Genomic DNA, 25,924 nt, shown 5'->3' on the forward strand with positions numbered 1-25,924 from the left:
ACTTGTGGCACCTTGGAGACTAACCAATTTATTTGAGCATAAGCTTTCGTGAGCTACAGCTCACTTCATCGGATGCATACTGTGGAAAAAACAGTATGCATCGGATGAAGTGAGCTGTAGCTCACAAAAGCTTATGCTTAAATAAATTGTTTTTTTGCTGGAACCTCTGCTGCTGCCCACCCACTGAGTCCCTCATCTCCTCCACTCCTCCACTTGTTGTCCCTCCTCCTGCCACTCGCTGAGTCCTTCCACCACCCCCCCAAGACTATCACCGCCCACCACTGGCCGAGTTCCTCCTTCCTCTCCTCTACCCCCAGTCCCCCAAGGCCCACCACTCACTGAGTCCCTCCATCTCTGTGTGAGCAAGTTTTGAATTTGAAAGGGCACTTGCAAATTTATTGAGCAGTTCATCAATGCCCTCTTGATCACATTTTAGCCCTGAAGCTACACTTTTAGCTATTTCCATTGAATTGGAGAGAGTCCAGCGGAAGGCAATGAAAATGATTAGGGGCTGGGGCACATGACTTACGAGGAGAGACTGAGGGAACTGGGATTGTTTAGTCTGCAGAAGAGAAGAGTGAGGGGGGATTTGACAGCAGCCTTCACCTACCTGAAAGGGGTTTCCACAGAGAATGAAGCTCAGCAGTTCTCAGTGGCGGCAGATGACAGAACAAGGAGTAATGGTCTCAAGTTGCAGTGGGGGAGGTCTAGGTTGGATATTAGGAAACACTATTTCACTAGGAGGGTGGTGAAGCGCTGGAATGGGTTACCTAGGGAGGTGGTGGAATTTCCATCCTTAGAGGTTTTTATGGTCCAGCTTAACAAAACCGTGGCTGGGATGATTTAGTGGGTGTTGGTCCTGCTTTGAGCAGGGGGTTGGACTAGATGACCTCCTGAGGTCCCTTCCAACCCTAATCTTCTATGTTTCTATGATTCTATGAACGGCACTTGTCAGGGCAGGGACTGTCTGTGACCAGGTGTTTGTACAGCGCTGGGCCCGCTGATTCACTGTATACTCTTTTTGTTAGATGGGCTGCTGCAAGCCCAGCTTCCCCTATGTCCCTAAGGCAGCATGTGGAGTCTCAGTGATACTCAATGATTGTTTTATTATTAATAATTATGGTACATTTAAAAAATAAAAGTTGTGTGTGGTATCTGGAGAAATAAGCATGAAGCGACTGCCCTCTGGCACTCAGGGGCCCCTCACGTGGAAGAGCCTGGCCACCCGACTGCGGATCTGCTTGGTTTTCACCCCGTACACGATGGGGTTCAGCATGGGTGACACTAGGAGGTAGAGGTTGGCCAGCATGATGTGGATGGGGTTGGGGACGCTCTGGCCGAAGCGATGCACCAGGAAGGAGAAGAGCCCAGGGACATAGAACGTGAGGATGACGCAGATGTGGGACATGCAGGTGCTGAGAGCCTTGAGCCGGGCCTGGGTGGAAGGGAGGCCAAACACAGCCTGAAGGATCATCATGTAGGACAGAGTGATGGACATGCCATCCAGCCCCCCCACCAGCAGGGCCACGAGCAGGCCGTATGCTGCATTGACCGTGGTGTCTGTGCAGGCCAGCTTCACCACGGCCATGTGCTCGCAGTAGGAGTGGGGGATGATGTAGGCCTGGCAGAAGGGCAGCCTCCTGAGGAGCAAGGGCAAGGGGGCTATCACAACGAGGCCTCTGACCAAGACCAGCTGCACTATCTTGGCCACCGTACTGATTTTCAAGATGGCTGCATGCCGCAGGGGGTTGCAGATGGCCACGTAGCGGACTAATGCCATGGCCACCAGGATGCCCGACTCCACCAGCGAGGAAGCATGGATGAAGAACATCTGGGTGAGGCAGGCGTGGAACCCGATCTCCCTGGATCCCAGCCAGAAGATGCTCAGCATTTTGGGCAGGGTGGATGTGGACAGCACCAGGTCAGTGATGGTCAGCATGGCCAGGAAGACATACATGGGCTCATGCAGGCTGGTGTCTGTCCTTATAACAAACAGAACAATGCCGTTCCCCAGCAGGGCCACAATATACATGAAGCACAGAGGGATCGTGACCCAGTGCTGCGTGGTTTCCAGCCCCGGTATGCCGACCAGGAGGAATGCTGAAGGTCTCAGGCTGCCGTTGTTGATGGGTGACATGATATGCTGAGGGCCACATCCGACTTGAGGAGAACGGCTCCGGAGACTGCGAGCGATTAATAGAGCGTGTGACGGCCTTGTGCATGCAAAGAATGGCTAATCAGCCGGCTGTCTGTGAGCTCGGGTAGTTCTACGGCTGCTCTCTGTGATGGTTCTCGGGGCCCGGGGCTGTGAGTCACCTCGTTACCCATGGCCCCTAGTGTGAAGGACTCTTGCCTCTGCCTGTCTGCGGTCAACAGAGTAACAGGTGCACCCCCATTCCCTTTACTCTGTCCTCGTGATATCCAGCCCCTGACACTGGCTACTCACAGACATCACACGTCCTCGGCCCCAGCAGGCAGGGGAACCATACGCCTGTCCTGGCAATTTTTGTCTTGGTTTGTTTTCCCTCTTATTCAAGGCCAGCCACAAGCGCTCCACCCCCAACCCAGCTCAACTGCCCGGAGCCCAGACCACAGGCTGAAGTGTCCGAGAGCTGGAAATTTAATGCCAACAGTCTAATCCCCTAATTTGCAGCCATTTTCTCAGCGGCGTGTCTGGCCTGCTCTCTCCGCTGGTGGGGAGGGGCAGAAGCTGCTGCTGGGCCCGTTCTGAGCAGTGCACATACCGCTATGCCAGTTCTTCCAGGCAGGCCCAGGGGCGCCCCGTGAGGGGGGCTCAGTAAATACGCTCCGTCTGCGTCCTATCCTGCCCACCCTGCCCCTTGGCGAGGACGGTGTGTCGCTGCGGGTGGTTGAGGAGGGCGTCTCTGTATCACTCCGCGCCAGCCGCTGTGAGAGGCAGGGCATGAACCTGGGCACGTCGCTGACTCAGGGACTGTAAGGCATGAAGGAGCTGTTGTGATTGTGATTGTCCCGGGGTTTGTCTTCCTCCAGCCCTGAGACACAACCACACACACTCAGCGCACACACACAGCCTTTGCACCTGCACACACAACACCACACAAACACGCTCACACACAGAGCATGCACCTACACACATACAGCACAAACCCATGCATGTGCATACACAATACACAAACACACACTCACCGTGCACACACTCAGCCCTTGCACCTGCACACACAACACCTCACAGACATACACACAGTCATGCACACACTGAGCATGCACATACATACGCACACACACACGCAAACGGACAGCAGACGTGTAAGTGGGGGAATGGTCCCGCTCTTGTGGGGAACTGTCCTGGCTTCTGCACTACCCCGATGAAGTGAGCCAGCGAAAGGATCTGAGTCCTCGCTCCCACCTCCTTTACCCAGTGGCCTCCCTGCCCTTGAGGACGCCCCTTCCACACTCCTGTCTGGCAGAGTCCTCGTAACCCCAACGAGGCTGGGCCCAGGATTCCTGGGGGGCTCGACCCCCAACCCTGCTGTGGTCACCTAGGACAGGGGCTAGGGTGTCCCCACTCCGGGGTACTCTTTCTGCACTGGGCACTTCTCTGACCCACTGACCCTTACATACAAGTTAAAGCAAATGCAAGTTATTTAATCAACAATTAATTTTAAAAAGAATCAGGAAAAATGGGAAAGGTTAAAGGAAACACATCAACCCGCTCGGTGGCAGGGAACATCACAAACAGTGTCTCTGGAACGTCAGGGCAGCTCACAGTCTGTTCCTTGTGAGTCCCAGGCTCTGTCTCCGGCCCTGGCTGTGCTGCGGGGATGCTGCGGGTTGGACACTTGCTGTGGTGGTGGCCACACGCTCTCAGGCTGTAAGTGGTAGGTCCCTTCTTCCCAGTGCCCCCCCGCCCCCGCCCCCCGCCCTGTCGGGGTTACGATCCAAGCCTGGCCTGCAGAGCCCCTTGGCTGAGGCGTCTCCCTGTGCGGGGCCCGCTGCCCAGGGTCCCCCTCGCTCTCCCCAGCTGCTCACCGCACCCAGCTCCGAACAGCTCCAGTCCCAGCTGCATCACTCGGTCTCTACATGGCTGCTGCTGGTCTGCCTCCAGCTCCCTGGGCTGCTTCTCTGGCCCCTCTGCCTCTGGTCGCTACAGCTCTGCTCCCAGGACAGGTCTGCTCTCTCTGGGCTGCTTCTCTGGATCTGGCCCAGCTCTGCTCCCCAGGTCAGCTGGGGCCCCTGCTTTTTCCTCAGCTTGTCCCCACTCTGTCTGACCCAGGCAAGTCCAGCTCACACGGAGGACGGGACCTCCCTGGCCTCCTGACTCCCTGATTAGCCTGCCCACCCTGTCAATCAGGCTGACCTGGAGCATTGGCCTCTCCCCATTGTTCCTGGGGGCTGTCAGTCTCAGGGTCCTGATTCCCCATCGACCCTTCCCCCTTTTTAGTACTGGGAGCTGGCCACTAAAACACCCCCCCCCGACTGTTAGTAAGGGGGAAACAGTCCCCTTACACGTGCACACAAACATATCCATGTGCATACACAATACACAAACACGCAGAGTGCAGTAGGGAGGCAGGTAGCTATTTGAAGTTGTCGGAGTATTAACTTGCTTCCCTGGGCTGCATTTTGAAACTAATGTTCTTCCTGAACCCTGTAGACGCTTCCCTGAGCTGTGCAAGCCAAACCTGTTTCAGGGGCTCCTGCTCCCCGGGGACGCACAAGCCCCTTTCAGCGCGCTCCGTCCCTCTGCTCAGTAAGACAGGTGTGAATAATGGCACCAATCCCACCGGCTCCCCCAGAACAGTCCTCTCAGTCAGACGGCGCCGAACACAGGCCAGGAACAGATGCGTCTGCCAGGCTTGCTACGGTGGGGATGGTTATAAATCAATGTCAGCAAATCCCAGCGGAATCTCCACATGACCTGGGAATCCCCAGGGACCCCAGTGTTTTCTGAAAGCAAAATGCCTCTTTAAAGACTGAAGGGCTAAGAAGGAATGAACACTCTTGTGCCCCTTAGGGGCGTGAAATGCCTCTGCTTAGATATCTGGCAGCAGGACCTCCAGCCACGCTGTCATCTGCAGGGCTGGGGCAGTCACCTCTATGTCTGGCAACAGGGCCACGGGCCCTGCCATAATTCTGCAGCCAGTGGCCGTCTAGCCTTGCACTAGGAACCCTCTGCTGAAAAGTGAACAGTAATTCAGCGGAATAACACAATCTCTTCAAATTCTGCAGAACCGGACAACTTGCACCCAGGAGTACTAAAGGAGCTGGCTGAGGAGCTCTCTGAGCAGCTCTCTGAGCTATTTTTAATAAAGCTTGGAGCACTGTGCAGAGATAACTCTAGTCCAGTTAGCCTGACCCCAATCCCAGGAGAAAAGCATGTCAAGCGTGATAGGGGATGCCATCAGTAAAGCTTTGAAGGATGGCATAATCAATGCTGAGCAGCATGGGTTTATGGGAAATAGGGCTTGCCAAACAAACTGGCTGTAGTTTTGCGATGAGGTCACAAGTTTGGCTGATAAGAACAACCGTATTGACATCACAGACTTAGGCTATGTCTACACAAGTGAGCTGCGGGCGGCACAGCTGTACTGATGCAGCGATACCCCAGGTCAGTGGCAGCCAGCATGGCCAGGAAGATGTCCACGGGCCCGTGGATGCAGTGCTGGCTTTGGATGATGACCAGAAGGATGCTGCTTCCCAGCAGAGCAGCAACAGACATGATGCAGAACGGAAGGGCAATCCAGAACAGCATGGCCCCCAGGCCAGGGATCCCGAACATCGAGGGGCTGGAGGAGGTGTCAATGGGGACGGGCGTGGCACTCTACCGGCCCCTGGTCACGCTGCAGAAAGGCTTTGTCGCTCCCTGCAAAATACCATCACAGTATTTGGTCTCTAGGAGTCACACACGAAATGCTTTGTGGGGAATCTCGGGCCCAGCGTCTAGACCCGCTACTCCCTGCCTGCCTAGCAGGTTTGCTCTGTCAGCTCAGGTGGTAGCAGCTGGTGCTTTTGGTGCCAAAAGACCTGGGTTCAATCCCCATGATAAGCATGGTGGCTCTGTGTCTGCGGCATTGGCTGGCTACGCGAGGGCTTGACCCAAGCTGAGTAAGGCCTGTAAGATGTGGCTCTGTGGCTTTAATGACAGCCGGAGAGCCCTGCAGGTGGAAGTCCTCCAGCCAGTGAAAGCGAAGGCACCATTCCCCAACACGCTGCTTCCTGCCTCACCCTGCAAGGGATGACCCCGTCTGGACCTGGGCCCTTCAGCCCTGGGCCTCTGTGACATTGTGGCAAAGGGTTCATTCTTCTTTATGGGCAACTCCTGTCTCAGAGCTGACAAAATCACTGCACCTAAAATACCCCTTTGCTGGTGTTTCTCCATAAAGGGCAGCATGCAAGGTCATGGCTGAAAGCTGGTAACTAACTTACATCCCTATGAGATGTGTGCGGGGCCAATAGTTCAGGGCTAGTGTAACTATGTTGAGAATCGTGGCCCCATGGCCTTGAAGTGAAAGCGAGTCACGTGGCGAGAGCCCAGTGGAAACCATCACAAACAAGCTATAATCATCGAAGCCACGTGGCGGGAGAAAGGCATGTTACCGCAGACAGAGGCTGGCCACGTCTGTGAACAAAGACAAAAGACTGATTCAGTCTGTCCTGGGGTGGAGGGAGACACTCTGCTCCCATTCACTGAGGAGGTAGCTAGGGAAAGTTTGGGTCCCGGCTCCCTGGGGCCAGCAAACACTGCAAGAGACTGACCTTTGGAGTGAAGCCCTGTGATCAGTGAGGAAAGGGGACTATTCACAGGCCTTGGCCCTAGGTGGCATTTTCTGACTGTGTTTTGTATGTGGCCATTTAACTCTCTTCCTTCAATACCTTTCCTTTTGTTTCCAACTGGACTCAGGGCCGGGCCTGGGACAGGTGCTGGGCTGCAGGCTGAGAACCACAGCGCCCCGCGCCCTGAAATCGCCCACAGTCCCCGATGCCCAGCGCCCCCGTCCAGAGCGGGCCAGCACTGGAATCCGGGGTGTGGGCTGGGCAGCGGGACTACACCACTGCGGCTGCGCCGGGCCGGGCAGCAGCGGGGACCCGAACCTGCCACCGCCACCACCACCGCGCGGGGCCCTGACCCTGACCCCACCATCTAACCCCTCTCAGAAATGCGGGCAGCCTCCTCTCCTTGATAACCATCCGGTACTTCGCCTTGCTGAGATCCGCCAGGTGCGGGAGGAGGGATGGGAGTGTGCCCGGAGTAGGAAACTATCCGCCCCCACACCGCCCGATTCCTAGTTCTGCGCTGGGGAGCAGCCAGCCTCCTCTGCTGCCCCCTGCCCCCTCCCGCCAGGCTGTGGGGTGGAAGCTCTTCAGTGGCTCTGTTCCTGTGCAAGCCCTACCAGGGTCACCCCCTCGCTGGAGTGCTGTACAGCGCACAGCGACACCTAGTGGCTGAATCATATACTGCAAGTGAACATAATTACAGGGGCTGGTTCTGAGCAAATGCTATAGGTAGTTTCCATCTCTTGTTTATTTGTTAACCCCTATGTCCATATGGAAAATGTAACAAGTGGCCCAGGAAGGCCTTGTGGATGCTGAGCAGCTGTGAAAGTCAGGATGCTTTGGGTTCCTAAACATACATGGATGTGCACCTGGCCCAGGATCCTGTCTCTGACAGTGGCTGGTTAGGTTAAAATTTTTAATTTATATTCTTACTTTGTTACCTACTTTGCAGAGAGAGAGAGAGAGCGAGCGCCTGTCAAGACTCCTGGTTTCTATCTGAGCTCTGGGGGAGGGAGTGGGGTCTAGAGAATTACAGCAAGGGGCAGAGACATTTGGGATCTATATAAGAACAGCTGAATGGCCATACTGGGTAGCTGCAGTTACATGAATGCTTTCACTAGCCACTCATGAACCACCAATACAGAGGCTCCAGCTACTTCCCCCCAGCTGCCAAGCCTAGTACCCCAGAACTCTACCTTCTTGGCCTGGTCAAGAGCCTGACCAGTGTAATTTTATTACCCAGTCCACCCCCTCTCAATGTGGAAAGAACATTGCACCAGCCCCAGTTCATGAGCAGATTTCCTTTTTCCATTTCAAACAACACACTGTATTAACAAAAACAACGAGGAGTCCGGTGGCACCTTAAAGACTAAGAGATTTATTTAGGCATAAGCTCTTGTGGGTAAAAAACCCACTTCTTCAGATGCATGGAGTGAAAATTACCAATGCAGCCTGGACAGTTATCTCACCAGCTGGTGCTCCATCTCGTTCCCTTCCTGCGGTGCGGTTGCATCCAGCTACAGAGTTAAAGGAACCCTCATCCACCTCCCAGATGTTTCTAGGATTCAATCACCATCTTTGGGCTCCCCTCTGGGACACACCTCCCTATGATCCCGAGAGTGGAAAGAGTCCCTGGTTCCTCTGTGACAGGCTTGCAGCTAACATCTGAAACAGCCGTCTCACTGAAAGGCAATATGCTCTCCTCTCTTTCTGAGGAAACACCGCCTTCAGCGGCAGGGCAGGAGCCAGCCTAAGCCACCCCTGCCCCTAGAAATATGCAGTTTCTCACTGCTGCGGAGGACTGAAGAAGACTTTCTCCCATTCCCTCAGCAGTTTCTGGGACTTTACCATTAACAGCCGGAGCTACATGGAAGAAATAATTGCCAATTAGCATATCAATAGAATTATTATCTACTACGTCCGCTAATAATACACCTTACAAACCCTCGGTTTCTATGTGCACTTTAGCCAACGGTACAGGGTTTTGTAACCTCCTACTAATAAAAGCTGTGAAATCTGTGCTGGCAGCGTGTCACCTTCTTGCACTATACTCGACCTAACCACACACATTTTTATCACTGTATCTTCCCACCCAAGGTGTTTCCTGCCAATAATGCTGATTTTACTACCCAGTATAAGTGACAGGTGCCTGAGGGGCTTCTGTGCTCAGGGTTGCAGCATTCCCATGGGCTACCTACTTCCTCCCAGCACAGGGCATTCATTCCCCAGGTGGTCAGTGGAATTGCAATGACAGCACCTTCTGGGTTCTTCTATTTTTACAGGAGATTTGGGTCAAGGATTAGATGAATGGTTTGGGAGAGGTGAGTACCCAGCCTCCCAGACAGCCTCTTTCTTCCCAGGAGTAAAACGGGAACCCTGCTTCCCACCAAGTTTAAACTCCTCCGTCAGGGGTTTGTGCACAATAGATGCCTGAGTTTGCTGAAAAGCATCAGCTAGAGCAGCCATCTCATCTACATTTGTCATCTTTCTGTCCCATAAGCATTGCTTCACATCATCTTTACATATGTGTAAGAAATGCTCCTGAGCCACAAGGTCCAACATTCCTTCAAAACTTGTAACACATTTGCCCCTTGCCCACTTTTCCATCAAATCTTTCATCTAGTTTACATATTCCACATTGCTCATCCCAGAACCCTTAAGGTACCTAAATTTCACTCTATATGTTTCAGGAATAATCGGAAACTGTTTCAAAACCATGTCTTTGAATTTGCAGTAATCGAAAGCATCAGTCATTAGCATTTTATTGAATACATTCAGAGCTTTACCAGTTATCTTTGCAACCAAACTGGGCATCTTTTGGTCCTCAGGAATCTTATGAATCACACAAGCCTCTCAAAGGTGGCGAAATATCCAGCAATATCCCCTGCCGCACTGTATGCAGGACACAACCACTCCCATTTCTGGATTTTTACAGAGGTGGGAATCAGTGGTGTATGGGGGTTCTGGTTCTGCCTCTCTAACAAGTCCAATTGGTACCTTCACTTTCTTTCTTTTTCCTCAAATTCTTTGGCTCACAGTTCCATGGCTAGTTTTGTTACCTGGGGTTCTTTCAACCCAAAGCTCTTGGTTGCGTTTACTCTTTACGAGGTGGTGTCAGGAAATAAATCAGGGGAGATACGGCCGTCCTACTGATCGATAACTGGCACAAACAGGATGACACACGAGTGCTTTCACTTAAAGCTAAATTTTACTTAGTCTCAAGCACTTATGCACGTCCGCAACAGGTTAGTAAAACACCCGCAACCCTTGATAATTACCAAAGCTGAGTGTGGCTCTCGAGTGGCACAGTGGCAGGCTTCCAATGGCCAAATCTTCCTTCTGCCAGTGGGGACTGCAAGATGTATCCAGGGGGAGAGTCCAAAAAGTCCCCCCACCTCAAACTTTCCCCCCTTAGTTATACATTAGTAATACAGTGACATGTCCCTTAAAGAAAACTTGTTAAATAAGCAGTTTCAATGGTCAAACAAGAGGTTCCTTCTGATTATTGATTAACCAGGGGTGGGTTTTTCCAGAGTTTGCAGCCTTGAGATCCAAATAGATATTCCTGGGGGCACATCCAGCTCTTCTAAAATGCATGTATCAGCAACTTCAACACAGTTCTTATCAGGAAGGATGCGGGGACAAGCTGCCCTCTCTCTGGCACCCAAACCCCCCTCCCCTCCTGCCTTGGTCAAGCTGAGGCTGCTACATGGCCACTTGACGGCCTGCTGACTTGGCTGCTTTCAGCAATAAGCCATAGTGGTTTCAGGCACTTGACTGGTTTGCTGACATCTCCCTGTACAGTTTCTGGGCCTCAGTTGCTTACTGTTTCAGTTCCAAAGCGATCTGATGTGCTACTGCTTCTAACTCCAAAAGTCTCTGATGTTCCTTTTCTTTTTTTTGCTGCCTGCACTCTAAAGAGCTCCAGTTTTGTAAGGGCTTCTCTGCCTTCACTCATCTTTCTGCTTTTCTGTCACTACTTCCTTTTCCCGAAATGAGCAAACAGAAAATAACTAACTGGTAACCTCTCTGACTGATCTCAAGCCACACTTAAAGTCTCACTAAAAATCTCTACACCAGTGTATGAAGTGCAAATCTCACTCAGAACAACAAGCTGTGCATTTCATCCTGCTCGCTGCGCCGCTGTGGTGGGTCATCCCTGGGGTGCCACCTGGAATTGGGGTACAGCTGAGCCCTCTGTCTCACCAATCTGGGTCCCCTCTTGCACTGTAACATTGTGACAAGCTGCAAAGCCCTCCAAGCTTGCACTCACACCAATATCCACAGGCAGGAACCATACTCAGCTGTGTTCATGAATGCTCTGGCCAGCCACTCATGAACCAACAACAGAGAGGCTCCAGCCAAAAGACTCCCAGCTCCCCATCCTAGGACCCCAGAGCTATACCGTCCTGCCCTGGTCAGAAGCCTGACCAGTTAGAATTTATTACTGAATATGCCCCTCCCTTGATGTGAATAGGACAATGCACAAACCTTTGTTAAGTGAGCTGAGGTTTTCCTCAAGCAAATCACACTCATTTAGGTAAAAAATAGAAAACAGATTTACTGAATACCAGAAAGATTTATATGACTATAAGTAATAGCAAACTGATCAAAGATGGTTACCTAAGAAATGAAGAAAATCACAGGCTAAGTCTTATACACTAAATAGGATTTGAATCAAGCAGTGTCTCACCCTGTTAGATAGTACAAACCGTCCATCAAGAGTCCATACACAGGCTAGAAACACCTTCAGCCTGGGAACAGCACTTCCTGCAGTTCAGTCTTTGTTCGTCCTGTGTTTCCAGGTGTTTTTGTGTGGGGAGTGAGGCCACTGGGTGATGTCGCTGCCCCCTTTTATGGTTTCTTCCACATGGCAGGAACCCTTTTGTTCCAAGCCAAGTTCCCAGTCTAGTTTGTGGAAAAATACAGGTACCAAAATGGAGTTCAGTGTCATGTGGTTTAGTCACATGCCCTTGTATGCTTCGCTGATTCATAGCAGCCATTACCGATAGGCTGACGCAAGCATTCCAAAGAAGGTTCACCAGGCGGGGGATGAGCTTCTTCTCAGGCCTGTTGTTTCTCCTAATGGCCCATTACCCTGAATAGGCCCTTCAGAATCGGATTTCTAGGCTGGAAGCATCTTGTCTTCTGGGAGTTACCCAAATGCAACCACATTTCAAATTCACATACATAGTCAATATTCATAACTCCTGATACAAAAATGATGCATGCATACAAATAGGATAATCATATTCAGCAAATCATAGCTTTTCCAATGAAACCTCACATAACATATTTTGTACAAGATGTTAGGGGGCTTATTCCTTTACCCGCTTACTTCCCTGGTCCTTCTCGCATGAACAGAGAGCAACAATACCCAAAGTCCAAAGGTGCAAACAATTTGATGTTTATTGGGGTGGACTTCCAGCAAGCATGATTCCAGTTTCCTTCCTTAGTGTCCCCCTTCCCAGCTCTGACACCACAGAGCCTTCCACCTGTGTCCCTGTTCCCATTCCCTGCCTTAGCGAAATATGATTCCAGTTCACCCCCCCTTAGAAAAACATGATTCCAATTTCCCCACCCCCATTCCCTGTTCCCATTAACCCCCTTCACTTCCTGATTAACTGCAGACTATATAGTAAAACTTGAGTTCTGCTTAGCTATACCTTAAGCAATCATTTTACTGAAATTTAACTAACCAATCCTAACATATTGTAACATAATTATCTAACCAATTATATCCCACCACCTTAATTAGTTTACACCCAGCAAAATTAATTATACAGCAAACAGGAACAATCACAGAACCAGACAAAGATTATACAGACAAACAATAGGGAAATGGTAGATGACAGAACAACACAGAAATGAGGATTTCACATCCCAGCTATGGATAAGTGAGTTCTTGCCAGACAGGATGCTATCAAACTAAGTTTCCTTTTACAGTTTCTAGGCACTTCCCTTTCTCTGGAGGTGATAGGAATACAATCCTGTCCTGATAGTGCCTAACAGCCCAATAGCACCTTATTTCAATGTGACTAGTTTGGAATGTGAGGAGGTGACCGGTCGCTTCCCAGCTTATGGCTGCCTCTGTGGCTTAGCCAAAGGCCTTAGCCTAAGAACAGGGCCTCAGACTGTCACAGTGAGAGAAAGCCCTTACACCGGCAGACAGTGATTTTGATTCTTTCTTTTGTACCTCTAGAACTAGCCAAGTGATAAGAATACACCTAAATTCTTAGAGTCTAGGCCTTTACAGACAGGCCTGAATATCTATATCCTAACACCAGATACATCAGAATTATGTCATAACCATATCATAACCATACCACTGTGATGGATATGAGGTGCAGAGTGTCACACCCAGATGTAGGGAAACACAATACAACACCTGCGCGCCATTCCCTGCCTCAGTGTCCTCACCGCCCTGGAGCACTCCTTGAGATTTGGTCAGAGCCCGTAGGGTGTTCAGAGGCCACCGTCTGCAATTTCTGGCTTCCCCTGTAGCTGGAGTCTGTCTCTGCTGCAGCCAGAGCCCTGCAACCCAAGAGTCCCCTCTGCCGCCCTTGCGCGTCTCTCCTCCCCCAGCTTCTTCTGGCTCATCCAGTCTCTGTGTTTTTAAAGGGCTGGACCAACCCCTCCTCTCTCTGTCCCCTTTTCTGGGGAGGTTCCATTCCTTCCACGCCCTCCCCTCTGCAGAGATGCTGGAGAAAACTGGCTTTTGTTTAGAATGCTGGTACTGCTTTCTTCTGTCCTGGCAAGATCTCATTAGTCCTGATAGTCTTTAATGACCAACTTATTTACAGACAGATGCCTCTGTCCCAGCATTATGCCCCTTAGCACAAGGAGTGTGAGAGAAGAATACAGGAAAAGCCCAAAGACATAAGGATACAGATGGTTCATACAGAGAAACCTGAGTTAATAGGGTTTCCACCAGTCTGGGTTTTACCAGGACAGGCTGGCTTTTGGCTTCTGGGTGCCATTTAGGGTTGCCAGGTATCCAGTTTTCAATCAGAAAGTATGGTCAAAAAGGAGATCTGTCAGTGTCCAGTTACTTCAGGGCTGGGGCAGGGGGTGCTGGGTCATTAACACAGCCAAGGCTGCCTTCAACCTGTGAGCAAGCTCCTTCTCAGGCTAAAGTAGCTCCCATCCCAGCCCTGGAGCAGAGGGAGACCATCTGGACAAGGCACCATTTAGGGGAGCCCCCCTGCTCCTGGAGAGTTTTGCCTGGGCCTGTTTTAAGCCATGAGGACACATTTTCAGCCTCATAACTATATACATGAAATTACATTACTAGAGGACTTGTGGCACCTTAGAGACTAACAAATTTATTAGAGCATAAGCTTTCATGGGCTACAGCCCACTTCATCAGATACATAGAATGGAACTTATAGTAAGAAGAAATATATATATACATGCAGAGAAGGTGGAAGTTGCCATACAAACTGTGAGAGGCTAATTAGTTAAGATGAGCCATGATCAGCAGGAATAAAAAAAAAAAAAACTTTTGTAGTGATAATCAAGATGGCCCATTTAGACAGTTGACAAGAAGGTGTGAGGATATTTAACTTTAGGGAAATAGATTCAATATTTTTTCAATATCAATAACATTATTGTAACAACAATTGCTACAACACCACTATAACAACAATGTTCAGTGCATTGTGATCCTTCCAAAGACACCCAAAATCATAGAATCATCATAGAATCATAGAATATCAGGGTTGGAAGGGACCTCAGGAGGTCATCTAGTCCAACCCCCTGCTCAAAGCAGGACCAATCCCCAACTAAATCATCCCAGCCAGGGCTTTTTCAAGACTCACCTTAAAAACCTTCAAGGAAGGAGTTTCCACCACCTCCCTAGGTAACCCATTCCAGTGCTTCACCAGCCTCCTAGTGAAACAGTGTTTCCTAATATCCAACCTAACCCTCCCTCACTGCAACTTGAGAGCATTACTCCTTGTTCTGTCATCTGCCACCACTGAGAACAGTCTAGATCCATCCTCTTTGGAACCCCCTTTCAGGTAGTTGAAAGTAGCTATCAAGTCCCTATTCTTCTCTTCCGTAGACTAAACAATCCCAGTTCCCTCAGCCTCTCCTTATAAGTCATGTGCTCCAGTCCCCTAATCATTTTTATTGCCCTCCGCTGGACTCTTTCCAATTTTCCCACATCCTTCTTGTAGTGTGGGGACCAAAACTAGACACAGTACTTCAGATGAGGCCTCATCAATGTCAAATAGAGGGGAATGATCACATCCCTCGATCTGCTGGCAATGCCCCTCCTTATACAGCCTAAAATGCCCTTAGCCTTCTTGGCAACAAGGGCACATTGTTGACTCATATCCAGCTTCTCATCCACTGTAACCCTTAGGTCCTTTTCTGCCGAATTGATGCCTAGCCATTCAGTCCCTAGTCTATAGCGGTGCATGGGATTCTTCCGTCCTAAGTGCAGGACTCTGCATTTGTCCCTGTTGAACCTCATCAGATTTCTTTTGGCCCAATCCTCTAATTTGTCTAGGTCCCTCTGTATCCTATCCCTACCCTCCAGCATATCTACCACTCCTCCCAATTTAGTGGCATCTGCAAAGTTGCTGAGGGTGTAATCCACGCCATCCTCCAGATCATTTATGAAGATATTGAACAAAACCGGCCCCAGGACCGACCCTTGGTACACTCCGCTTCATTCCGGCTGCCAACTAGACATGGAGCCATTGATCACTACCCATTGAGCCCAATGATGTAGCCAGCTTTCTATGCACCTTATAGTCCATTCATCGAGCCCATACTTCTTTAACTTGCTGGCAAGAATACTGTGGGAGACCATATCAAAAGCTTTGCTAAAATCAAGGAATAACACATCCACAGCTTTCCCCTCATCCACAGAGCCAGTTATCTTGACATAGAAGGCAATTAGGTTAGGCATGACTTGCCCTTGGTGAATCCATGCTGACTGTTCCTGATCACTTTCCTCTCCTCTAAATGCTTCAGAATGGATTCTTTGAGGACCTGCTCCATGATTTTTCCAGGGACTGAGGTGAGGCTGGCTGGCCTGTAGTTTCCCAGATCCTCCTTCTTCCCTTTTTTAAAGATGGGCACTACATTAGCCTTTTTCCAGTCATCTGGGACCTCCCCCGATCCCCATGAGTTTTCAAAGATAATGGCGAATGGCTCTGCAATCACATCCGCCAACTCCTTTAGCACTCTCGGATGCACCGCATCCAGCCCCATGGACTTGTGCTCGTCCAGCTTTTCTAAATAGTCTCGAACCACTTCTTTCTCCACAGAGGGCTGGTTACCTCCTCCCCATGCTGTGCTGCCCAGTGCAGCAGTCTGGGAGCTGAACTTGTTTGTGAAGACAGAGGCAAAAAAAGCATTGAGTACATTAGCTTTTTCCACATCCTCTGTCACTAGGTTGCCTCCCTAATTCAGTAAGGGACCCACACTTTCCTTGACTTTCTTCTTGTTGCTAACATACCTGAAGCAACCCTTCTTGTTACTCTTAACATCTCTTGCTAGCTGCAACTCCAAGTATGATTTGGTCTTCCTGACAAACTTTTCATTGGAGACCACACAATCATTTTATAAGGATGAACATGAAAGCATACTAGTTTAAGTTGTCTTTTAGAATAGGGATGTTACCACCAGGGGTCATAGAATTGTATTACTTCTTTGTGACTCTGTGTTTTATATCTTTGATTATTTTTTTCATTCATGTTAATAAAGATCTTAACATTCTGGTATTGTCCTCAGTATAAGTCTCCTTGTCACACACAGCCTCAGTGTCTGCTCATGTTATTGAGCACTGAGTTTTCTCCCTGTAGCCTGAATTGGGACAAGAACCTGAATATCTTCTGATCAGATCACTGGCAAACAGTAATTAAAGTAGCCCATAAATTCAGGGCAACAATATACACCCTAAGATGAAAGAAGTTTTCTAAAAGTTCCTTTTGCATCTTGTTGCACAGTTTTGTTTTTATCAAGTCCATTTGAGAAAGCAATCTTTCAGTTGCAGCATTGCTAAAAGGTAGTGGCAGCAACAAAAGAGCAAATAAGCAAAGTTCACTAAAGTCTTTGTCCTCAGCAGCATCCGTGTGTTCGAGAACTTCAACCCAACCATGCTCAGCTTGATTGTCTTGAGTATGAGGCCAGTGAACCATAAGCAAAACTCTCCACTGCTGCTCCAACTGTCCAAGGTCTCCACAAAACAATGGCAAAAATGAGAGATTGCCTAATCTAGCTTGTGAAAGACTTAGTACTGCAAGTGATACAATCACCTGGATCTTTGGTGGCCATCCCCATTTCATCTGTTTCACAAACTCCAAGATGAAATCTCAACACCTACTCTTGACATCTTTGACAACAGGAATGGGTAGTGTGTGTTCTGAAAGGTCCACCTGAAAGTGACTCCAAAATCGACTGCACAAAGTTGTAGGTAATTTGACACAAAGGTGACATTGTAGTTTAACTCAGTTTCATAACTCTCACCAATAAGCTTTAGTAAAATGTCCTCAATTCTTGCAGCAGTTTTTCTGTATTAGTTTTTCTGTATTTTCTGTATTTTCAAACTGAAACACTTTGTTTATTATCCAGGCTTCCTGAAGTATTTGACCTACACAAATCTGGTAAATTTTGCTCTCCAGATCACTGCACATATGATAAAGAAGTTCAGCATTTGTAGTTTGTTTATTTATCTTGGCTATCAGAAAGTGTAGCTTCCATTTGTGACACATGGACTAATGGAAAACCACCTTACTTCAGAAAGCTGCAGTATCTTCTTGTGGTCTGGAAGTCATGGAAAGTCTGAATGAGAGGGTGTCTAGGGTTGGGGGCTGACAGGTGACACTGAAAGAGTTCAGGTGATGGTCAGATAGAGGGAACTCAGCAACTGAGAGTGCAGTTGTCAAAGTTCCTTCCCCACTCTGAACTCTAGGGTACAGATGTGGGGACCTGCATGAAAACCTCCTAAGCTTACTGTTACCAGCTTAGGTTAAAACTTCCCCAAGATACAAACTATTTTACCTTTTGCCCTTGGACTTTCGCTGCCACCACCAAACGTCTAAAAGGGATATAATTTGGAAAGAGTCCGTTTGGAAGCATCTTTCCCCACAAAATCCTCCCAACCCTTGCACCCTACTTCCTGGGGAAGGCTTGATAAAAATCCTCACCAATCTGCATAGGTGACCACAGACCAAACCCTTGGATCTTAAGAACAACGAAAAAGCATTCAGTTTCTTAAAAGAAGAATTTTAATAATAGAAAAAGTAAAAAGAATCACCTTTGTAAAATCAGGATAATAAATACCTTACAGGGTAATTAGATTCAAAACATAGAGAATCCCTCTAGGCAAAACCTTAAGTTACAAAAAGACACAAAAAGAGGAATATCCATTCCATTCAGCACAGCTTATTTTCTCAGCCATTTAAAGAAATCATAATCTAACACATATCTAGCTAGATTACTTAATAAGTTCTAGGACTCCATTCCTGTTCTGTCCCCGGCAAAAGCATCACATAGACAGAGAGAGAGGCTTTGTTTCTCCTTCCCTCCAGCTTTTGAAAGTATCTTGTCTCCTCATTGGTCATTTTGGTCAGGTGCTAGTGAGGTTATCCTAGCTTCTTAACCTTTTACAGGTGAAAGGGTTTTTCCTCTGGCCAGAAGGGATTTTAAAGGTGTTTACCTTCCCTATATATTTATGACAGCAGTGCTTGGTGATGGAGTGATAAGACATTCAGTGTGGGGAACTTCTTAGACTATGAACTTCCACAATCCTGAGCTCAGCCAAACTGAGGCAGAGTGCTCTTGATTAATGAGGAGATCTCCTTCTCCTCTCTTGTCAGACATGATTAAAGTCAATGGCTCCTGGTGATCACATTCTGCAGATGTATTTGACCACTTTGTCACGAAGCTCTTTGGTTTTGACCCCATAAATAATAGGGTTGAGCATGGGGGGAATGATGAAATAGAGGTTGGCCAAGATGATGTGAACATGGGGAGCGATACCCTGACTGAACTCATATGTCAGGCTAGAGAAGAGCAAGGGAGTATAAGATGTCAGCATCACACAGATGTGGCCTGTGCAGGTATTGAGGGCTTTCTGGTGGGCTTCCTTATGGGAGATTCTGAGGACTGCCTTAATGATCAGACCATAGGACAGGGCAATGAGTGTCAGGTCTAACCCCATGATTACAAACAATATCACCAAGCAGTACGTCCTGTTGACTGTGATGTCCCCACACGACATCTTCGCCACAGCTATGTGGTCACAGTGTGTGTGGGGGATAATGTGGTTGGCACAGAATGGCTGCCTGCTCAGGAGAAGGGGCGCAGGTAGAACGAAGACAACAGCTCTTATCAAACCCACTAGCCCTAGCTTAGCTATTCGTGCATTGGTGAGGATGGTGGCGTATCTCAGAGGGTTACATATGGCAACGTAGCGATCGAAGGCCATTGTCACGAGGATGGCTGAGTGCATAACAGAAACGGCATGAAGGAAGAACATCTGGGTGAGGCAGCCACCCACAGTAATGCCTTTCAAATTGAACCAAAATATACACAGGGCTTTCGGCATGACAGAGGTAGATGTGCCAATGTCTGTGAGTGCCAGCATGCAGATCAGCAGGTACATCGGCTTGTGGAGGGTCTGCTCTTTCCCTACAACATACAGAACAGTGAAATTTCCCAACAGGCTGATAATGTAGAACATAGACAAAGGGATGGAAATCAGGACATGGGCAGCTTCCAGGCCAGGGATGCCCATTAGGATGAATGTTGAAGGGTCAGAGGGAGTAAGGTTGAAAGCTGCCATGAGATGGTCAATGCGTCTATCAGGCTCAGAAATGTTCAAGTTGTCTGCGAAGGGAGGGAAGCACAGCAATGGGGATTACACATATTGTAACAAATAGTACAGTAAATATTTCATAATTATTAACAATCTGGGAAGGGGAGGTGAGCAGTAAATTGGCAACATTTACAGATGGCACCACATTATTTAGGTCAGAGTCAAAACCAGAGAAGTCCTCAGAGGGAGCTAACCAAGTCAGATGAACTTTGATGTCAGTAACTGCAATATGTGTGCCCATTGTAGAGAAAAACTTGAACTGCTCAAATGTAATACAAGGTTCTAATTTAACTGTAGGAACTCAGGAGAGGGATCTGGACATCACAGTACACTGCTCTGTGAAACTTTGTTCACAGTGCAAGTATGGACAGAAACTAAGGAAAATGTTGAAATCCAGGAGAAGTGTGATGGGGAATCCTACAGTAAATACAATGCCATGGGATCAGTCAGTCAATGTTTCACCCTCCTCTAGGATCCTCTGTGTAATACTGAGCACCCTTCTCACACAAGGTATTGCAGAACTAGAGAGGTTCAGGCAAGGACAAGGAGAATGATCAAGGATCCAGGGAAACTCTCATTCGAAGAGAGGTTTAAAAGACTGGGATTGTTACCTTACAAAGGAGATGAATAGGAGGGGATAGGAGAAAAGTCTATAAAATACTGACTGGTCGAGAGTTGATGGACAATGTGTTGTCCCTGTCCCATAACACACAATCAAGAGGACATTCAATTATACTGAAAACTGGAAAATTCAAAACTTGATAAAAAAGAGTGCTTTCATCACTCAATGCTTAATTAGACTGAATTAAGCATTGAGTGATGACAGCAGAGGAGTCTGGCCCAGGTTTCAAGGGTGAAACCTGTGTATTATGAACTGCAATATCCAGTGGGATGAGAAAAAATGCTTAATCTAGATATTCCCCAGTCTAATAGGGTTGAGGGTTTAGACTCTATGCTTATATTTTATTTTATTTTGGTAACTAACTCTGGCTTTTTGCCTATCACTTAATATCACTTAAAATCTATCATTTGTAGTCAACAAACTTGTTTTACAGTTTATCTTTACCAGTGAGTTTTCCTGAAGTGTGTGGTGAGCCTGCTCAGGTTTACAGAGGCTGGTGTATATCCACTTTCCATTGATGAAGTGCTGAACCAATTAACAAATCTGCATTGCTTGTCTTGCGCATGCAAGACGGTATATTCCTGGGGTACAGTGTGGGAGCTGGAGGGGTGTTGCGGTTCAAATACAAGACAGCACAAAGCTTTAAGCAAGCAAACAGGCTGGTCTGCCAACAGACTGGTCATGTCAGCTTTCCACCCTCTCCTTTATTCTTTCTCTTCCCCCGCCCATTACATTCTCCAACAGATAAAAGGAATACACTGGCTTTGTTTAACATTCTTATTTACCAATTTCTATCTACCGCATTCCTTGCTCTTGGGCCTTGAGCCCAGTCCTGGGAGGCTTCCCGCGGTTCATGTCATCTGGGCGAGATTCCAAGGTTCATGACCTTGAGAGGAGCTGTGTGTGCACTGCTCCTCCACAACACTCCGGGTGTGCCCTGAATGTTGCCAAGTGCATGAACCTTGTATGAATCCTACAGAGGGGTTTGGCTCTGGTGCCTTTCTCTGTGTGATTCATGAGTGGCTCTGGGAGCAATCATGCAATGTAGCTGGGTGTGGGGTCCACATCCGGTTTGCTGAGTGATCACAGTGCCTGTAGGGGTTGCTGCTTGTCATTAGCAAAGCATTGTCAGAGACAGCCCAGGCTGGAGAGTTTACGGGGCACAACAGTCCCGTGGTTCCAGGCTGCACTCCGGGGATCCCGTCACAATAAGTTACAGTTGTTAACTGATATGTGTAAGCAGCGACACGTTTCAGCAACTCAGCCGCTTACCCTTCTCATGCCTGAATACTGATAAAGTTTGCGAATGATGCAAAAAAATGGGGGATCATAAATAATGAAGAGGACAGGTCACTAATTCAGAGCAATCTTGATTGGTTGGTAAACTGGATCGAAGCAAACAATGTGTGTTCTAATATAGCTGTGTAGATATCTGCATCTAGGAACAAAGAATGTAGGAGATGATTCCGCGATGGGGGACTCTAGCATGGGAAGCAGTGACTTTGAACAATATTTGGGGGCCATGAAGGGATAATTAGCTAAACATGAGCTCCCAGTGTGATCCTGTGGCCAAAATAGCTAATGAGATCCTGGGATGATAACGAGAGGAATCTCAAGGAGAGGTAGAGAAGTTGTTTTACCTCTGTATTTGGCACTGGTGCAACTGCTGCTGGAATGCTGTGTCCAGTTCTGGTGTCCACGATGAAAGATGGATGTTGGTACATTGTAGAGGGTTAAGAGAAGAGTGACAAGAATTATTAAAAGATAACAAAACTTGCCGTATAGTAATAAACTCAAGGAGCTCGATCTATTTGATTTAACAAAGTTGGTTATGGGGTGACGTGATAACAGTCTCTAAGTACCTACATGGGGAACAACTAGTTAACTGTAGGCTTTTCTGTCTGGCATACAGAGGTGTAGCATGATACAATGGCTGGAAGTTGAAGTTAAACAAATTTTGACGAGAAATAAGGTGTACATTTTTTAAACGGTGAGAGTAATTAGCCATTGGGACAATTTACCAAGGGTCATGACAGATTCTCCGTCACTGAGAATTTTTAAATCAAGGTTGGATGTTTCTCTATAAGCTCTGCTCTAGGAATTATTTTAAGGAAACTCTCTGGCGTGTGCTCTACAGCAGTGGTTTTCAAACTATTTTTCTGGGGACCCAGTTGAAGAAAATTGTTGATGCCTGCAACCCAACAGAGCTAGGGATTAGGGGCTTGGGGTTTGGGTGGGGGCTCTGGACTGGGACAGGGGATTGGGGTGCAGGAGGGGGTCAGGGCTGGGGGTGCAGGCTCTGGGGTGGGGCTGGGGATGAGGGCTTTGGGGTGCAGGAAGGGGTTCTGGGTTTGGGAGAGGGGCTCAGGGCTGGGGCAGGGGATAGTGGTGCAGACTTACCTCCTGCGGCTCCCCATCAGCGGCACAGTTGGGGTGAAGAGGCAGGCTTCCCATCTGTTCTGGCACCATGGACCACACTGCACCTGAAGTGGCCAGCAGCAGGTCCGGCTCCTAGGCAGAGGGGCACAAGCTCCACCCCCTACGCTCCCATTGGCCAGGTACTAGCCAATGGGAATGCGGAGTTGGTGCTCAGGTTGGGGGCAGCATGCGGAGCCCTGTGGCCCCTCTGTCTAGGAGCCGGACTCACTGCTGGCCACTTTCGGGACACAGCGCAGTGTCGGTGCAGGTAGGCACTAGCCGACAGGACTTTTAACAGCGACCCAGTGCCTTACATGCTGCGACCCAGTACTGGGTCACGACCTGAACTTTGAAAAATGTTGCCCTAAAGAAAGTCAGACAAGATCACTATGGTCCCCTCCGGCCCGGGAATCTATGAACACATCCTCAGGAGTCAGCTGGAGGCATTTTGCCTGTAAGCTCATGCCTGAGCCGACTGAAGGCATTTTTTTCTGTTCATGACCGTGGTAAATTTAGCCCGATGGGGAGAAAGTCTCATGTGATTGTGGTACCTTGAAAATATTACTCTAGTTGTGTGTTTCATGAGGCTGAGGGATCGGGTGACACACTTCATGGATGAACAATTTAAGTGAGAAAAAAAATGACTTGACTGCATAAAATCTCCGCACTGATGAATGAACGTACCAGTGTCACCGTGAATGGCTAACAGCTAACAAATGATTGCAGAGAGTCCTGGATTTAACATTTATGTTGCGGTGGCCCACTGTTTCAGGCAGCTACCAGTGATTCCTGCACGTGCCAGCTGAATTTATCTAGGCCCTCACATGTCCCAGAGTTGCCCACTCTTATGATATAATGTGGAAACTTCTCAGCTTGCGAGTTGTTCCTGTGTAGCAGTCCCCAAAGCCACAAACAGTGGGTATGGGTGTAATGAGAGCAGGATCACAAGTGCCCGGGCATTTGCTTTTCTCTCTATGATATTTATCACCAGTGAGAGACAGTCACTGATCTGCCCCCAGCCAAGGGAGAAGGTGGGACAGGAAGCACCTCACCCCCTGCATAGGAGGAGCGGTGGGGAGTGTGGGGCGGTTTGGAGATTGTGGGACTCAGGGTCATAGAGAAGACACTGGCAACTGTAGTAGGGAGAGAACCTACCATATATGCACAATGAAGTTGGCGATCAGTTAGAAACTACTGTCAGCTAAGTTAAACTTGGCAACTATGTAAAAGCAACTGGGTTATTGCTGTACATCATTTACAATGTGCATAACATTGCTAAACTCTTTAACCAACACACAACTAAAAATCAACAAACGAATGGCAGCAAACAACATGAAGGCATGGAAAAAACAAATTGGTAAAAAAAGTAAGTTACATGGTCATGACAAATTGGGTAAACAAATTCCCTGCTAGTACCAGTCACGCTTTGGGGTCAGTGACACTGTGTCCTAAGTAAGGCACATGTTATTCAAAACAATCTTGTTCAATATCTGGGTACCAACACTAAAGCTACTGAATGGACAGTAACCCATTTATTAAATATTGCTGTGTTAGGATTATCTGAAAAACAGCATCCATAAGAAAAGCTTATGCTCAAATAAATTGGTTAGTCTCTAAGGTGCCACAAGTACTCCTTTTCTTTTACCTGGATCTATGTCAGCTACTGGTGTATCACAGAGCAATGCAACCCATGGACCAGAGAAGCTAGCCGCTCCTGTTTCCTGCCCAGTGAAGTTTACCAGCGGGTAACAACCAGCAGTAAGGGTAACCTATAACATGAATGGACAGTACTGGGTAGTAACTAGTTACAAGACGAATATATCTATATACAGGCCACATTTGTAATGTCACTACTGTTTCTGTTTCACTTCTCCTACACAAAGCACTGTGGGACACACTACAACTATGCCTATCCCAGTATTTCAGAACACTCGGCCTAGTACCATAATAATACAAGTGGTAACTGTAATTGCCCTAAGAGGAATGTGTTGCTATCTGCAGTAACCACAAGAGCCAGACTACACCACGCAGACTGGAAAAGGGTTGTTATGCTTGGATACAAAGTGCTGTCACATGTACGCATACATACGATGCATACGCACCCATATGTAACATAGAAATATATGCACTGTATCCCCACTATCCATACACGTTAATTACCTAAAAGTGCGCCCAAGGCTCAATCATAAAATTACATTCCTCTGTCATGGTCCCGGGCCTAACATTCCCACATCCAGTGTGAGAGACTAAAAACAATTAGAAAATAAAATCTGTCCATGGGTTGTAAGAGGGAATGTGCAGACAAAGGGACAGATGGGGCATAAATGTGTGGATGGAAAATAAGGTGGCCCATAAGAGTGTTTAACCCAGTGGGTCATCCTCAGTCCATGCATTATGCTTTTCCGAGACGATGGGTAAACATCCTCCCCAGAAAAAGAAAAAAAAGTGGGGGAAGTAGTAGGAAGGGAGCCTGAGACATTAGCCCTTCTTTCAGAGGCCTGGTGTGAGGCCTGAGGCCTGGGCTAAAGTAGTAGTCAAAGCTTTATTGATAAAAAGCCAAGACAAGCTGTGAGCATGAGGCAGGCCCTGCTCACAAAATCTGGCAAGAACGGGGCTGATACTGCAGAAATCCACATTCCGTAGAAGTGCTAGGCACAGAGCACTCACGCAAACACATCCCGATATCACGTGGTACCAGACCATCCGAATATCGAGGATGATACATAAACATTCCCCGAGAATAACAGGAACACACTGACCCCTCCTAAAAGATAAGGTCAGGATGACACAACATAATGAAAATGTCTTGATCGAACCAACATGTACAAAGAGATGGGTGATAACGAGCCACATCAGGGGGCAGTAACTGAGTATGTCAGACTGGCAGTATGTAACTTGTTTGTATCGGGGTCCACAGATGTATCTCAGAGGGAGTGTCTTTGTCTAGCCTAGGGGGGAAGGTAAAGTCCTGCCATTTATTGAGCTGGTCCATTGTTATGGGCATTCATGTATTAGTGGTCCAGTAGAGTCTGTGGGATACTAGTACCATGATTTTTCGACAATAAACCTGGCCAGGTGCCTTGGTACCTTAGCAGACCTTGTGGTCATTGGGCGGTTCGCTCCAGGTCTGCTGTGCCAGCTGTCTGTGCAGAGCTGGAACACCACACGGGGAGAAGACACACACAACCCAACATCTAAGCACAGTGACCGGGGTGCTGTTGGAATCGGGGTAGCCTGGGATGGGGAAGGAGAGTACAAACAGGGGGTGAGAATATGCTGGGAGAACCAGCTGA

At 48.2% G+C, this 25,924-nt stretch overlaps 2 protein-coding genes across 3 annotated transcripts; both read right to left on the reverse strand.

The window, feature by feature from the left end:
• Positions 1-350: 350 nt before the first annotated feature.
• LOC140915051 (olfactory receptor 52L1) lies at positions 351-4,149 on the reverse strand. Of its 2 annotated transcripts, XM_073354571.1 has the most exons (3): positions 4,012-4,149; positions 2,745-2,953; positions 351-2,183 (listed from the first exon to the last, which is right to left on the reverse strand). In XM_073354571.1, exon 3 carries the CDS (start codon positions 2,135-2,137, stop codon positions 1,193-1,195), a length of 945 nt encoding a protein of 314 aa, XP_073210672.1. In that variant the 5' UTR covers positions 2,138-2,183; positions 2,745-2,953; positions 4,012-4,149; the 3' UTR covers positions 351-1,192. The 2 variants fall into 2 exon arrangements, with proteins under 2 accessions (XP_073210672.1, XP_073210579.1); XM_073354478.1 differs by having other exon boundaries at positions 351-2,953.
• A 14,470-nt stretch (positions 4,150-18,619) lies between these two features.
• On the reverse strand, positions 18,620-19,591 carry LOC140915124 (olfactory receptor 52P1). The gene has a single exon (XM_073354707.1). It carries the CDS (start codon positions 19,556-19,558, stop codon positions 18,620-18,622), a length of 939 nt encoding a protein of 312 aa, XP_073210808.1. The 5' UTR covers positions 19,559-19,591.
• Between the last annotated feature and the right edge of the window lie 6,333 nt (positions 19,592-25,924).

This window comes from Lepidochelys kempii, chromosome 1 (genome assembly GCF_965140285.1).
Source record: "Lepidochelys kempii isolate rLepKem1 chromosome 1, rLepKem1.hap1, whole genome shotgun sequence".
NCBI classification, from domain to species: Eukaryota; Metazoa; Chordata; order Testudines; family Cheloniidae; genus Lepidochelys; species Lepidochelys kempii.

What these genes read in the sequence shown, in the direction of transcription:
- LOC140915051 (XM_073354571.1), bottom strand. Translation starts at nt 2,137, where the DNA reads ATGTCACCCATCAACAACGGCAGCCTGAGACCTTCAGCATTCCTCCTG.
- LOC140915124 (XM_073354707.1), bottom strand. Translation starts at nt 19,558, where the DNA reads ATGGCAGCTTTCAACCTTACTCCCTCTGACCCTTCAACATTCATCCTA.